The sequence below is a fragment of the Lepisosteus platostomus genome, chromosome 8 (assembly GCF_059453375.1).
Source record: "Lepisosteus platostomus isolate fLepPlt1 chromosome 8, fLepPlt1.hap1, whole genome shotgun sequence".
NCBI lineage: Eukaryota > Metazoa > Chordata > Actinopteri > Semionotiformes > Lepisosteidae > Lepisosteus > Lepisosteus platostomus.
This window is the reverse complement of record NC_142618.1, coordinates 59,006,431-59,022,831: the sequence shown is the minus strand read 5'-3', so window position 1 is coordinate 59,022,831 and position 16,401 is coordinate 59,006,431. Positions and strand designations below refer to the sequence as shown.

General features: G+C 40.8%; 1 protein-coding gene across 5 annotated transcripts; it reads left to right on the top strand.

The window, feature by feature from the left end:
- Positions 1-637: 637 nt before the first annotated feature.
- Positions 638-15,835, top strand: sirt5 (sirtuin 5). 5 transcript variants are annotated; one of them, XM_088644093.1, is made up of 9 exons: positions 638-793; positions 2,630-2,762; positions 4,577-4,710; positions 6,379-6,604; positions 8,632-8,719; positions 9,839-9,892; positions 11,500-11,623; positions 13,772-13,887; positions 15,250-15,835. In XM_088644093.1, exons 2-9 carry the CDS (start codon positions 2,651-2,653, stop codon positions 15,320-15,322), a joined length of 927 nt encoding a protein of 308 aa, XP_088500219.1. In that variant the 5' UTR covers positions 638-793; positions 2,630-2,650; the 3' UTR covers positions 15,323-15,835. The 5 variants fall into 5 exon arrangements, with proteins under 5 accessions (XP_088500219.1, XP_088500218.1, XP_088500220.1 ...); XM_088644092.1 differs by having other exon boundaries at positions 659-809; positions 2,645-2,762; XM_088644094.1 differs by lacking the exon at positions 638-793 and adding an exon at positions 1,704-2,303.
- Positions 15,836-16,401: the final 566 nt, after the last annotated feature.

The window sequence follows — 16,401 nt, the reverse complement described above, 5'->3', positions numbered from 1 at the left end:
TCACTGTAAATGTTTGTGTGGTGAGAAATATTTTCTTTTACACTTAATCATTTTCTGTACGTGTCTGGAAGGGGTATGAGAATTGGTTCCCTTTTTACACAATGCAGCCTATTAAAATTGTGTTACAGTGATTACAATAGTTAATTTTATTTGCATAAACACTTTTTTAAAAAGGGATTTGAGTGTTGTTAAGAAAAAAAAACCCAACATATTGTATATTGATTTGTAGCTTTTAGGTTGTGTCTGAGCTTTTAGATTTATATAAGAAAGTTTCTCATCTGACAAGTTCGGGATCCCAAAGACGTTTAAAGTGATTGTGGGTTATTTTGTGGACCACATCCAGCTTCATTTCAATGAAACGGACTTAGATTCTCTTTTTTTTTTTTTGCATCCTGGATACTGGCTGTAAAAGCTTATAGAAAACAGCCGGGAGATATTTGGATAACGGATGTCGAACCTGCTGAATTCACAGAAATCCCCCTGTTGCTCTTGCATTACCTAGCAGGGTTTGATCTGCGGTGACCTGAAAGCTAAAATCCACATCTCTCCGTGCGCAAAGTACACTAGAAACCGAGGAACGTGACGTTCCCCACGTTGCGCGGGTCGACAAAACCGTGTCCAGCAGAGGGCTCCGCCTCGGACGAGCTCATCTAGTTTTTCATTCTGAGCTGCAGTTTTCCTGTCCTTGTCGACCGAAGAGACCAGGAGCTCGTACAGTATTTCACGACAGACCTTTACGGCACCACTCCGCGCCTCTGTTTGTAAACACTTGTCGTAGTCTGCGCAGCCGAAGGTGGGTAAAGGTGATGGTGGGTTGGGCAGCGATTGAAGTTTAATGGACCGTCGCCGTAACGCGGGAGGGGGAGATAAATACTGTTGTCGCTAAGGAAAAAAAGCTTAGTAGATGCATAAATGGCATGCATTTAGTACTGTAGGTTTAAGCGTTTACATCTTCGCAATCTTGTTTTAAATCCTGAGTACGGCGCATGCAGTGGAGGGCGAGATAATGTGCTAATAATGTCGTGCGAATAACTTAATACATCATGATGCCAACGTTTCCTTGGTGTTAAACTATCACTCCGGCTCTAGCGTGGGGCAGGGCGATCTGCACTTTATCCACAGGACTTGCTTTCTTACTGTGTCGAAGTAGGAAGCAGGAAAACAGTGTTTCTGAGAGCACGGAGAGGGGAAGGCGGGGTAGGTCGTGCCACGGTGCATGAAGCACGTTGGGTTTTGTTTTAGAACCCGGAAGTTTTTGTCTTTGACTCGAGTAGCAGCTGAAACTTCGACTCTGTCGGAGTGAAAAATAATCGGTGCAGTGCGCTTGCTTTGCATTGTGTAAAATGTTTTTTTTAAAAGTGTTAGGATATCCCCTTTGAAATAGTTGCGATTCTTGAGTCTGTGTGGATTGCTGTATTGGTCAGGGTTGCATAGTGTCGGAGAACCACACTAAGAAATAGGACAAGTGAATTAAAGTTAAGATAAGAGCACGTTACTCGTCCTCTGCCCTTCAGACAGCGCCTTCACAAACACGCACGTAAAGGCATGAGGTGATAAACAAAACTGCAGATGCAAATGCTAGAGAGACAGCAAAGTTACTTTTAAATGATGATAAAAGCTATGAGTTTTAAATTGTCGAAGGGAACAAATTGACGAATGGTAGCTTTTTTGTGTAGCACCTCAATGTTCTGAAATTATTTTATCCATTTAATTAATTGTACTTCCTTTCACATACAGTCAAGATGCAGTACTGACTCAGTTAAGTAAATAGCAGCCTTTTTCCTCTACACTGGACATGATATATTCCAGGATGATGACTAATATGTCATAGGTCTCTCAGTACCAAATTTCTCAAAGGAGTGATGCATTAATATACCTACTGAAGTTGACTCCTGACTTCTTTCAAGCCATTCCTTGAAAGTATAAACTGCAGAAAAAAAGGACACTACCCCAAGTGTCTGGTGCTGTACAGAGAAGGAGCATCCCAAAGTTTGCTAAAGTGTTTGTTTTTCTTGACCCCTTGTACAGAAATGCCCTTTGATGGATTACTAAAATGTATTACTTGGAAAATTACTGATCCAAATGTTCTAACTTTTCAAAGTCCTCAGGGACACTGACAATCCAGTAACTCTACAGAATCAACAATGAGACACGAACCAACTGAAAACCAACTGAAAAACGTGCATTTAAAACTGAGAACAGAAGACACAACTTAAATACTTTATCTTTATAGGGTTGAGTGGAACAGCGACTGATCAAAGTAGCTGAAGCTGATAACCTGTTTCCTTCCAAGAAACAGCGGGGTGAGATCAGCCACTGACTACCAGATGGGCCGAGTGGTCTTCTCTCCTTTGTAACCTTCCTTATTTTTTTTTAAATGTCCCTTGGAAGGAACTTGGCAACTGTGAAGAAATGCTTGATGATATCTCTATCCCCATCTACCTGTACACATGAATGACATTCCTCTAGCAGATTTCTGATTGCAGAACAGGAAGTATTCTTTATTTTCCACTCGGTCAGCTCAAGCACCTGTTTCTAGGTGTGCGAGTTAAGCCAGCCCTGGACAGAGGTGCATAAGCGGTGAGATTTTGATTATTATTTCCCCTGTCTCTTTATTTTTTTTTTCCAGAGCTGTGAAACACAGATCCTAATGATTCTTTTCCGCTCTACTGCAAGGAGACTGGTTTCTCACGTGTGTGGCGGAACACAAGACTCTCTAGCGAGACAGAGGTGCTTCACAGACATGGCCCGCCCTAGTTCAGGTAGGTCTCAGGGGCTGCACCTCTTAAAAAAGGCAGTTTTTTTTATACTGACCGTTTTTGTGCAGTCTTGTCTGTTGGAGTGGACTTGAAGCTGTGCATATGGAAAAGGCATTTTGTGTTTTAAAAATATTTAGACCACATTCAGATGTTGGTAAGAGCTAGATCGAAGAAGGCTTTAATGTGCCACACCATTCAAGACCTTAGTCAAGACAAATCAAAAGTAAAATTATTTCTTGTTACATTCTGCATGAGTAGTTTATAGACATAAATGAATGAAGGGTGTTATTATTATTTGTTCTGAACAGTGTTCTTTTTCAAAACTAGAATATTCAAAAAATTAATTGGAAGGAAAAAGACTTGTTTTTTTGTAAAGCATAAGTTCTGCAGTGAAATGTTGATTGGACCCCAAGTCACGCAGTAGGAATTTGTCTAGTTTAAAGTCTTACCATTTTCCCTCTTTTTGTTGGGCACATAGACATTCTCAAACTACTTTGAAAGCTTGTTTGAGAAGTTTGACCTAATGAAAAAATTAAGTTATTGATGGAAATGGGATAATTGGGGATATTGTTTAATCACTGCGATAGTGTTTTGTATAGTTCTTCAATTTAGGTTTATCTTGTTCTTATAGAAATATATAGTTAGCTCTTTAGCTGACAAAAGAGATTAAAAAATAAACTCATTAGGTACAATGTAAATAAGTAATAAACACATTTTGTATTTCCTCACAAAAAACACTCAAATGTTTTTTTTCTTTCATCATTCAACTAATACATGAGAAGTAAGGGTGTAATGTTTAATCTTTTTAAGCATTTGTAAGCATAAGCTGTGTGTGTGTGTGTGTGTGTGTGTGTGTGTGTGTGTGTGTGTGTGTGTGTGTGTGTGTGCGCGCGCACCCTGCGATGAACTGGTGTCCCATCTGGATGATAGGTCACTTTTGACCTAATTCTTTGGGATTATATTCTAGGTGGCTGTGGCCCTGACATGTAGTCTTTTCTATAATTGGAAAGGGAATCTAAGAATGGGTTTGGCCTGTTACTTCATTGGTACCAAACATAAATACACACGAGTGCTCAACTCAAAAGAATATTAATGTGTAAAGGAATTTATGTTGGAATTTCTTGTTCATTATAAAATAATTAAACAAGACCAAGTTCCTTTTTCCCCTCCACATTTGTCACATAAACTAGATAACCAGTAAAAGCACAGAATTTTGCAAAGCCATCTGCTGCTGTTCCCTGCTCCCCTACTATAAAGAGCTCTTTGTCAGCTATAATGATTGTTCTTGTGGACAGTCTGGTTCCATTACTGTAACAGAGCTTAACACTATACTAGTGCTGCCAAATTCCAGACCTTCAGTAATTACCCATCCTTCTGTTGGCTTACAGTGGTCAGGATGCAGTAGCTGAGGGTATTGTAAGTACTACTTAGTTGTAAAAATACTGTGCAATAAGGAGGTGTAAAATGCATTTTTTAAACTGTCATAAATCTTAGAAAACATCTAAGTGCTAGTTCCCAGGGTTGCAGTAATGGTGTGAAACTGATGTCATCCAGTTCAACTGATCTTTTTTTATTTCTAGCAGGGAATCAAAAAAAAATGATTGGTTTTTAAAAAAAGAAACAGACCACAGTGTTACATAAGGCTGATAAATTGTAGTTTTATATTTTAGTTATTGACCTATATTTGTGAGACATGTAGCAGCTAAAACGTCTTTACAGCTGTTGTTAAGACTTAATCAGCCTGCAAACAATCAAAATTGTACTGCTTGTGGATTAAATGTTTTCTTTTTTAATTACGGTATTGCTTTTGTCTGCAGATATGGCTGAATTCCGACAGGTGTTTTCCAAAGCCAAGCACATAGCAATTATTACGGGTGCAGGGGTCAGTGCAGAAAGTGGGGTCCCTACTTTCAGGGGCGCTGGAGGATACTGGAGGCGGTGGCAGGCGCAGGTAGGACACAGCAGTGCCTGGTCACAGTGCTGAGGCTTTTTGTTCTTCTGCTTGTGCGTGAATAACTGTTGACTCTGGTTGTTCCACTCAAAAGGAATCAATCGACGTGGACAGTTCCAAATTATCCATCACAAATTTTTGCAGCGATTATATTTGATAAAAAAAAAACGATATAGTTGGTTTTGACTGATTAAAAAAAGCCAACGTTTCTGTCTCCAAAGAGAATAATCAAGGAATGATCAGTGCATTTACAGTGGCCTCCAGATGTATTCATACCCTTGGTAAGTGGCGATTACAGGTTAATTTCACATGAAATTGCAAATGTTCGTTGAGTACTTCTTGATAGATGTAGGTCAGAAACTAAAGACCTGTATGACATTCAGTATTGTGTGTCTAAATAGAAGATCTGTTTAGAATAGCAACATTTCTAAATGCATTGTGTTTAACTGATATGGCCTCAGACAGTACTTTGTTGACCCTCCTTTGACTTTGATAAATTTGAGCAGGTGCTTCCTTAAGTCATTTTAATAGTTTATTAGAACTTCTTGTTCTTGGCCATCCTCTGGTCGGAGATTCAACCATTCCTCCTTGCCAAACCTTTCCAGTGCCTGTACTTGGTTTGCAGCAGCTGTAATTGTGATCTGTTTACTTCAGCTCCAGAACACAAAATGTTCTGCTTAAGGCTGAGGTGGCCCCAAAAACACAACTCTGACTTCTGTGCTCTCTTAGCCATTCGGTCATGCAGGTTGATGCAGGCTGCGTTTTGGTGTCATGACTACAACCTTGAGATTCCTTATAGAAAGCACCACTTTTGGTTAAAATCTCCTGATTAAATTTGGATTTAGGAATATCCATTTTCTGTGCTTGTCTTGCCTTTCTGTGCTAATTAAGTGTTGCAAAAACTCAATTTATGTTTTACCCAGCTACGTTGTTTGGTCTGCTTTTGACTTGGTAGTCAATTAGTTGTTGTTTGACGAACTTGACGAACCACCAAATGACTAATAAACATTAGAGGATTTGATTTGTAGCATTCATGGCTCACTGCGATAAGATGAAGTTTTTTTGTATTTGTGTATTTAATATATTATTTTTTGCCCTATGCCATTAATATACTCAGTGCTCTGTTTAAAACAGTTATGAAGTTCTATGTTTTGTATGTAAAAAAAAAAACTCAATGCAATCTTGCGTTTTCTTTAAATTCAATTCTTTGCTCACTTCCTGAGAGTTATAAATACATTTAGAGGCTGCTGTATAATTTAATATTTAGTAATATTTTATTATTTTATTTATTTTTATTGTTTTTACAGTGAATATGATCATATTTTGCACACACACACATGTATTTATTTTTATTTATTTATTTTATATTTATTTTGTATTACTGTACGTATTCTAATTTTTCGTCTATCCTGATGTCTGTTTTTTTTGCTTGTCTTGGGCTGGACTGCTGTAACACATCAAATTCCCTTCGGGATCAATAAGGTCTTATCTATCTATTTCATGACGAATTGAGTAGAATGCTTTCTTTACAAAGGCAAACCGCTCTGTGTAATATTCCGGTATGAGGCCCCTGTATTTTCCCGGTCAGTTACTGAATTTCAAATTAAAACGTCACTTTCCGATCACATAAAAATGTTGTCTCACGTTCCGTGTTTCCTCGGCGATTAGGATTTAGCGACGCCGGAGGCCTTCTCGAGAAACCCCTCTCGAGTGTGGGAGTTTTACCACTACCGCCGGGAGGTGATGCTGACCAAGGAGCCCAACCCGGCCCACCTGGCCATCGCCGAGTGCGAGGCGCGGCTCAGCAAGCAGGGCCGCTCCGTCATCGTCATCACGCAGAACATCGATGAGCTGCACAAGCGGGCCGGCTCCAGGCACGTCTTGGAAATCCACGGTAATTGCGCCTCCTTTCCTTCAAAAGCGCCGGCGTTTTGGCGGCGGGTCTGTCTCCGGGATTCGCCTGCCGGCCGAAGGAGCCGCCGAGTATCCCTCCTGCGCAGCCCAGGCAAGCGTTAAAGGCGCTAGGCCAAAGGGCCCTGCCCCTCGCCACTGGGCAGTGATGTCACAGTGCAATGACCTGTGCCCCCCGATACATGCTAGTGTCTCATCATTTTAGATCTTCTGTGAGCAGTAGTGCAGTGAATGCATGACATTTTAGAATTAGTAGTAGAATTAATGAGTATATATAATAATAATTTATAATTGCTTACACTTATATAGCGCTTTTCTGGACACTCCACTCAAAGCGCTTTACAGGTAATGGGGACTCCCCTCCACCATCGCCAGTGTGCAGCCCCACCTGGATGATGCGATGGCAGCCATAGTGCGCCAGAACGCTCCCCACACACCAGCTCTCAGTGGGGAGGAGAGTAGAGTAATGAAGCCAATTCACAGAGGGGGATTGTTAGGAGGCCATGATTGATAAAAGCCGATGGGGAAATTTGGCCAGGATGGCCATATATTAAGTGGAAGTACTTCCCCATGTTAAGTACTATACTTAGTCATTTTCAGATGTGCTGTGATGCAGACTATTTATTTCTTTATTACTGTTTCGATATGTCACGAAGTACACTGAATACGAAATGGAGCAGAATTTTGGTTTCGTAGCAGATACGTTAATAGCAAGCACTGCATCTGTGGGTCTCGCATTTCCGTAGCGCTTCTCAGCCCAAAAGATTGCACAGCGCTTTACACACACTGTAAGAGGGGTCCCACTGAAGTTATACACAATACTGAAACATGAGTAATTTTGAGAATGGTAAAAAATGTTGTATTACACAATGGTAGTGTCACTGGTTTGCTGTGATATTCAGTTGCTTAGCTAGGTTGTTAAGTAATATTAAAAATGGTAAAAACATAAGTAATATTAGAAATGGTCATGTCCCTGGGTTGCTGACTAAATGGAAGTTATTTTTCATATCGAGAGTATTCTCAAACAAAACAATTCATAATTAAAATTTAAGTTGACTGAAACACTTTGAAGTTAATAAAATACTTTGAATTGAAGTGAATAAAATAATTTAAACTGGGAAAAAACATTCAATTTCTTCACAATATGTGTTTTATGAGCATTGAAGACTACAGACGAAGCACATCTTTGTGAAATTGTGTATATTAATTATCAACACCATTTAAACATTTGATTAATTTATTAATATAATGAAATTTATGAATATAATGAAAGGAGACCTTGTGAAATCTAAAAAGGGAGGTGACTTAATGTGTGATTTTGTGTGTACAAAATGCTTTTGTAGCCTTTTCCAGCTGTATGCATCTCTCCAATTCTTCCTCTAAGGTCCTCCGATCACGGCTGACCGGGCCGTGGTTCACAGGAACAGCTCTTTCTTGAGAAGAGCAGACTCTGTCAGTAACCAGCCTTTGTGTGCCTTTTTTATAGGACAGGGCACCTCCAACCCACACCTCCAGTCTCATCTCATCTCATTGATTGGAACACCCGACTCCAATTAGCTATGGAGAAGTCATTAGCCTAGAGGTTCACATACTTTTTCCAGCCTGGACTGTGAATGTTTAAACAATGTGTTCAATATTGACAAGAAGAAGTACAATTGTTTGTGTGTTATTTGTTTAAGCAGATTGTGTTTGTTTATTATTGTGACTTGGTTGAAGACCAGACCACATTTTTGAGTAATTAATGCAGAAATCCAGGCAATTCCAAAGGGTTCACAAACTTTCTTGCAACTGTATATATAATAATATATGATCCTTCATTCATGTGCTGATATGTATGAAGCATGAAGCTCTTTTACGTGGTTTTAGACATCACTGTTCTGTGCTTTTCTGTTTCTAGTGAGATTCTATTAGGACTGAAAAAGCCTCGATATTTAATTTTAACATGCAGTATTTTTTTCTCGTTCACAAATGACAGGAAAGATAAATGTCTCATCATGCCTTTATTTTTAGGAAGTTTGTTCAAAACCAGGTGCATCAATTGTGGGAATGTAGCAGAGAATCACAGCAGTCCAATATGCCCTGCCTTGGAAGGGAAAGGGTAAGAAATTTGCTTCTGTGTCCAGTTATCATGAAGTGTGAGGTGGGCTCCCTCTGCTGGCCGATGTAGGCATTTTCCAGGTTGCAGTGATGAGTGATGATTGTTCTGTTTCCTGTAGGAGGGTTTTGGGGAAGTGCAACTGATGTACTACAGCACATGTACAGCCTCAAGAGAAATCAGTAAAAGTAACCAGAAGTCAGACTTTTCCATTAGAATTGTCCGTTTTCCCCTTTCTTTTCTTCAAATATGATTTTTAGACAGCAGAATGATGTACCTTTTTAGAAAAAAATATATGGTATAAATGTGAGCCTTCAGTGTTTTGGAAGAAAAGAACAAAAGTAACACATGTGCAATATTTATACCATGGATAATAGACATTATTTTGCAGCGGTATGAATAATTAAAAGGGAACTGCTGTTCCAGTTTCTCAGACCAGTTATTAAACCAGTAGTTTGCAAATTTCGCAGTAAGCACAAAATCATGACCTTTGTGAAAACATTCTAAGTCGCCAAGTTGTTTCAAACCCCTGGTCTCGTCACGGGCGAGAGCAGGAGCTGGCCCCGTCACGCTCGCCAGTCTCTGTAATGAGTAATGTAATGTGATGTACGAGCGAATGAGTACAGGTTGAGCAGCAGACATTTCACTGCAGAAATTGTTCCAACGTGATCTGCATGCAGAGAAAACTAAGTAGTGTTGGTCAGCAAAACCCTCTCTAAGTCAAGAACAATATTTCTATCGGATGAAAGCCTGCTGCTTCACAGTGTAATAGGGCTGGATCACGTCACCGGAGGTCTTGTTGCCTTGGTCTGAATCTCAGAACTGGAAATTTCTTTTTTGCTTTTTGTCTATTTTGTGATGTACATTGGAGTTTTTACAAGTTACTGTGTACATTTTACTTTTATTGTGGTTTGAAATGGACGGATCAGTGATTGATTCTTTCTAAGCTAAGCTTTCACAGAATGTTAAAATGTGATATTTGCGATGGATTGATCCCTCATATAGATTGATTTTTTTTCAAGTGGAGTGCCAGTAAGTTTTGTTTTCAGAATTTCCTGCATCAGAAATGTATCTGATGCTCCTGTAATATATGTTTTTTGAATTCTTTCTCTTTTTTTACAGTGCTCCAGACCCAGATACAGCAGATGCTAAGATACCAGTTGAAGACTTACCAAGGTGGGATTTAACAGATTACTTTTTGTTATCTTTAATCACCATTTTTCTGAGTGCCATATTGCGCTGAATTTGTTCATATAGATCTAATAAAATTATGTACAATGGATTTTTTATTCATACAAACTCAGACCTGGTATAATGACCATGAAATAACTCGATGTAGTTTGTAAACTTTATATTAATAGATATCAATATTCAATTTTAAGGGTGATAAAGAAGAGGGAATTTATTCCCTTAGGGATCTGTTGTGTTCAAATTTCAGTGAAAACATTTTTATATAATGCAATAATTTTGCAAAACCAGTAATTGTTGTAAGTTTTTTTTAATGGCTGTTTCTCACATGTAAGTGCAAAACAAGAAATGTAACAGACGGCATTTGAGAAAACCAGTAGGTGGCGCTCTTGCCTGTATACCCAGATTTGCAAACAATTTGGTGACGTGGAGACACTATGCTTGCTGTAGAAGGCCCTGTTCCACATTTGGGAAATTGAACCCAGGTCTTTCCAGTACAACAAAATTCCCGGGCATCATTTGTAAGACTAGGGGTGTTAATCCAGGGCAAAGGTTTGTACCGTTAGGCCTTTATAAAAGTCCCCCTTAATGGAGCAGGTGAAGAAGTTTCTCTCTCCTCCACCTGATTCGGAGTAGCTGCCTCACATCACTCAAGATAATGGTGCTGCAGTCCAGTGGTGCATGAAGTGAAATCCTCCAGATGGATAACTGCTATATAAGTATGTTTCGGAATACGGTATGTGATGTGTTTGGCAGTTGTGAATATGGTTCTGCCACAAGATGGCAGCAACAGAATGGGATATTGGTATAGTCTTACTCAACCTTGTTTCTACGAAAATACCCTGGTATCAAAACAAGGAATGCAGTAATACCAATAATAATTCTGTGCACTTACCTATTGTTAGCCAAGCTGATATTTTATGTTTGCAATTAGGAAACTACACAGAATGGATGATGCCAGTTCTTTCTGCGTCTTATGTTTTGACTTCTCTCCTCCTTACCAGTGGATAATGACCGGTTTTTGAAGGAAAGGGACAATGGATTATTTTACAGCCGCTGCCTCAATTTGTTGGGTTCAAAGTTTACTTTGTATAAGCAATTAAAAGGACAAAGTTGAAATATATTTTAAAAAACAAGTGCAAAATGCTGTTCCAACCGCCGACAGCACTGGTGAGTTTGGGTGTTGCTGTGATTGTGCAGTGTCTGCTCTATCCTGGTTTTGCAGAACCTTCCCATTATGTTTTAGGTTCAATGCAGTATTTTTGTTAAGAGCTGGGGGTTATTAACGGGCTGTTGGCTTGACATAGGGGTCTATGAATCAGTCTATCCACCTGTAAAGCAAATCTATTGCGAGACGGAAACAAATCGTCATTTTTGTCTGTTTTTTTATGTTGATTTCATTAACATTCATCCCTGCTGTTACTATTTCAGTTCTTTGCCTGGGTTGGTTGGCCACACACAATCCATTCTTTGTGATTGTCCTGATGTCTCTTGAGCTTTAGAGAGGTAGTCCGGTTCAGCTTGAGGCTGAATTCTGCGGTGAAGTTTTTCAACCCAGCTCCCGTTTCACTCGCTTGGCACTCTCTGGTCTGCAGGTGTGTGGAGCACGGCTGTAATGGACTCCTTCGCCCGCATGTGGTGTGGTTCGGAGAAACTCTGGATTCTGACATCTTAACGCAGGTCGAAAAAGAGCTAGAAATCTGTGACCTTTGTTTGGTGGTAAGTAAAAAGATGTGGACAAACCTTTTTTCGAACAATGGGCACATAAGCAAAAGAGATAACTGTAAGAGCTCGTATCTTCTTTGTGTGGTGCACAGCCCCTCCAATGATGAACACAGTACGATATTACATTTTCTAGTACTTGCAAATATTTTGTGTGCGTTTTTTGTCTTGAGTTGTGTGCTGCTTGTTCTGAGCTTTTTAGATTTTGCCATTTTGTGTTTTGCAGAGGAAACCCAATGGCATTCACGTCAGGCTGAATTAGGTTTTATTCATGAGATCTGCTCATTGATAGCTGCTCTTGGGCAGCTATTGAACAGCTCTAAATCAGTGCTTCAGGACATACAGCATTAACATACTGAAGAGGCCAGCTGTAATCCCCTTAACACTGGTGGTACATATCTTCCTAGATATTAGGCTTAGAAAGATGTGGCTGATTATTTTTGTTTCTTAAAACATCTTTTTTTGAGACAGTTCTGTGATGTGTCCATTGCCTCACTGGCCAGGCTTATACAGAAAGACATTTCTGTCTTTATTTCTAAAGAAGCTTTCATCCTGCTGTTTAGTTGGATAGTATTTACCCATTCATCCTATTATATCAGGATTCTGCCAATGGAAAGATAATGTTGTTGAAAATCAATTTTATTTTGTGCAGTTTTCATTAAAATATAATGATTTGGTCTCATAAGCAAGGGTATTTTGCTTTCAATTTCTGCATAATAATTGTATTAATGATGGGCTTAATCCAAATTAACTGGAAAGAGGAAATGGAATGAATGCACTGTCGATACCCATTGTGTTACGTAGTGCATTGTATTGTGAAGGCAGTGACCCGAGTCCAACAAAGATAAAGATCCAAATCCCAGCAGTGACACTGCTCATGTGACCCCAACAGCACTATTTTAACTTGACCGTAGAGATGAGTACTGTTTTTCTCTTACCGAATCACAGTCGCTATTACCAAGTTAAGTAATAACCGTCACACGAACTGGAAAACTCGTAGCACTCCAGTGTGCGGGGCTCTGGGAAATCTGGAGAGGCAGGGGGTGGAGCTTCACATTCTGCGCTGCGTATATACAGGGCTTCGAGCATCTTTCCCCCGTCTTGATCGACGCGTAACGTGAGGACGGGGAAAAAAGAACAAACGGGAAAAACAGCCATGCAGACACGCGTGACATCTTGGCGTCGAGTACTCCGGCGTTTTCCCTCTGCCCGGGCAGTGGTCTGAGCAGCTGCCGCAGGGGTTCGGACTGCTGCGGCTGTAAATGACCCCCTTTCTGTTTCATGGTTGTCACACAGCCTTACCGAGTAACTCGACACAAAACATTCTGTGCTCCTTTAGGGGCTTTTTTTCTTTGGATGGATTTTTTTTTTTTTGCCTGTATGCAGATATTGTTAAGAGTTGTTGTTTTTTTTTTAAAAAAAAAAGACATTGGGCTTTAGTTAAGATAGGACTTTTTCTTAATTTAATTTGATCTAATGAAAATTTGCTAGAAGGTGAGAGAGACGAAAATAATAATCTCGACGTAGGATGTTTACATTTTGTTAGGCACACAATACCATCGTTTCTCCTGAGATCCCACTGAAGAGCCGCTTGTTCCAAGTAGAATAAAGGGGGTAACATTTTCTATTTAAAGCAAAACATCCCAAATCCTTATTTCACGGAATAGCTTGCTTCTCCCCTTTGATATTAAGTCATGATGCACGTCTGAACGTGACTGACAATCGCTTGCTCACAAGACACGGGGTTAAGGCCGTGCTCTGTAAGTGCACAACAAGCAGCTGTTAACGCTAGAGTAGCCATGGAAGGATTTCTAAACAACAAACTTCTGACTTCAGTAAATAACCATGCAATCCATTGTTAGTATCATTTTTTACGACCAGGTTACTGGAGGGTGTTCTCTTTGTGTATCATGGCTGTGGACTTTATGCCTCCCCTGCATTGCATTGAGATGTAACTGTCTCTTACCAGCACTGTGTCTTAGAGGATCAGGGGACTCGAAGATTTCAACAGTCAGCGCTCTTCTACTGCAGTAACTGTGAAATCACTTTTCCGTCGGGCAGCCCTGAAGCAGTGTTTGAGCACATGGACAGGTTCTTGTCTCTGCCTTGCTCGTTCAATCAGCCCCTCTCGTCCTCGCCTCGTAGGTTGGCACCTCGTCGATCGTCTACCCTGCGGCCATGTTTGCCCCCCAGGTTGCTGCTAGGGGGGTCCCCGTGGCCGAGTTCAACACCGCAACCACCCCCGCCACCACCCAGTTCACGTAAGTCCGAAAATCGCGAAAGAGCAAAAGGAAGCAAGTTGGAAAAGAAGACCCACCAGTTCTACTGACCAAGTAGCCCAAGTGCGCAGTGATACCGAGCAGCGAGTGTCATCTAAGCCAGCATTACGCTCGGTGTTTACTGTACTTCCTTAACAGGTGCCAGAGCCTTGCGATGGTCAGACCTGCTGAGCTCTTAACCCGTTTCAGGAATAAAGCTGTGTGCTGAAGTCTGGAGCCATCTGAGCATCTCACACGATCGAGTATGCAGGGATATGCTTTCTGGCACTACAGGGGACATGAGTTCTTTCTCCCATTACTTGAATTTCAATTCAATCACATAAAAGAAACAAGGAACTAGGCACCTAAAAGAAGGTAATTGCAATTTTAGAAATCATAGGGACACTTACTTGTTTGAAACTGGTTGTTTGTGTTTATTTCTGAATGCAAAGTGAGTTATTTCCGTAATGCTTTAACAGCTATCGCTAGTGGAAGTGTAGTTTTAAATGCTGAAAAACTATGAACACACTGGAAAAAGTTGTTTTCTTCAATGCAGAGTACAGCTGACAAGCACAGTTGACAGAGCACATAGTTTCTATGCAATTGCATTTTTTATTTTGTATGGTTTTCCAACAAAAGAAATGGTTGATGAATTCTATAGATCTCCATGTTTACAGCTCACATGTTCAGTGCAGTGTCATTTTTCCCTCATCTAATAACATAGAGTGTGTTAAAACATGTAGAGGTTTAAACTACAAAGGCCTGTTTATGCGTGGCTTGCATATGTGTGTTTGTTTTGGCGAGAAATACGTTCAACAATCCAGGCTGTTGACAAATGAGTAAGGCTGTTTGAAGATGTAAAAAAGCTTAAAGGGGCGGAATGGTGGCTCTGTGGCTCAGGATCTGCGCCTGTGACTGGAAGGTTGCCGGTTCAAATCCCGCGGCCGGCAGAGGAATCCTACTCCGTTGGGCCCCTGAGCAAGGCCCTTCACCCTAACTGCTCCAGGGGCGCCGTACAATGGCTGACCCTGCGCTCTGACCCCCAGCTTCTCTCTCCCTGTCTGTGTCTCCATGGAGAAAAGCTGGGGTATGTGAAAAGACGAATTCCTAATGCAAGAAATTGTGTAGGGCTAATAAAGAAACATTACATTATTATTATTAAAGGAAAAACAGTGATCACTTTTCACTATTGCCACCTGCTGGTATCGACACAGGCACGCCCATTGTTACAGTACGTTCAGCACGTGTGAGCTCTTTGCTGAGTGTACTGCCCGGTACGGAAACCCCCTACAGCTTCACCGCTAACGCAGACTAGCTGTTGCCCTTCGGTGTTTGAGGGTGTTGCTTCTGAATTTTGTGTTGCAGGTTCCACTTCCAGGGTCCCTGTGGAGTCACTCTGCCCCCTGCCCTGGCTCGCCACGAGACCGAAGCCATCTGAGCTCTGCGGCACGGGAGACGAGAGCGAAGCACTTACTTGACAACTGGGAACCAACAACCGTTTGACGCAGTATCCGTCGGAACACGTCACAGTAGTAATGCTTCCTAATCGTTTTCAGATGGATGAGGTTCAGATTCATATTCTGTCTAGTTTCTAAATCAAGAATCCACTCTGCCTGCTGCATCGCACCAGTTCATGGCTGGATTTGACTCCGGTAAGGAGTGGAAAGTGTGTATCACCAGCTTCTAACATGCGGGTTATTGGAAAGGAAAGAGAAGGATGCAGAAGACGGAGGGACATGTTTAAAATCACATTAACCTATATTACATGTTTGGCCTCTTTCTGAAAGGGTCATCAGGTTTTTTGTTTTTTTTTTGTTGTTTTTTGCCTCTGCGGTCTACATCTGAGTTTCATACTCCGAGGTTGTCGCAGCTGTGTTTTGTCTTCCTGATGTAAAAAGTTGCATTTTGATTGTGTTTACAATCCATAATAAAGTCTTAGGGCTGATGGGGAGTGAGTGTTGCTCTGAAATGCCTCTCTGTTGCGATTAAAACAAGGCTTTTTTCTGAGACGTGCGGGGAGCTGGTCCACTGGTCCACTGGTCCACTGGCTGACCTATCGGGAAGAGAGAAATCAGAGGGACAGTGTGAAGGGTGAGTTGTGTATGATCAGGCGCTAGCGGTTTCAAACCCTGAACATACTACATTTAACCTGGAGGTCCATACCAAAAGTTACATTTCAGTAGCTAATTCATCCTTTATATTGTAGATTCTGAAAGTGATAGTGAAGTGACCATAGTCATTCTTAAATGTGAAGCATCCTCTCAGTGATGCTATTTGCTATCCGGACCGCAGTGGCCATGCAGAGTCTTTAACACATGCTTTTAAATTTCACATAATATTCAGAATAAAATGCGTCGTTGCCGTTTCACTGGCCTCACTCCCGTTCACTTATCCCACAAACGTCTTGATTCCGGAAATCCTTCATCCTTCAGTTGTGTGTGAAAAGGTGGACTTTTTGTAGGAGGACATGAACTTTTTCCCCCTTCAGTGACCTATACTATCCAAGCCTCAAGACTG

What these genes read in the sequence shown, in the direction of transcription:
- sirt5 (XM_088644092.1), top strand. An exon ending in TCTGTGACCTTTGTTTGGTG is followed by an intron (nt 11,624 to 13,771) that starts GTAAGTAAAAAG and finishes CTCGCCTCGTAG; the next exon opens with GTTGGCACCTCGTCGATCGT. An exon ending in CCCGCCACCACCCAGTTCAC is followed by an intron (nt 13,888 to 15,249) that starts GTAAGTCCGAAA and finishes TTTGTGTTGCAG; the next exon opens with GTTCCACTTCCAGGGTCCCT.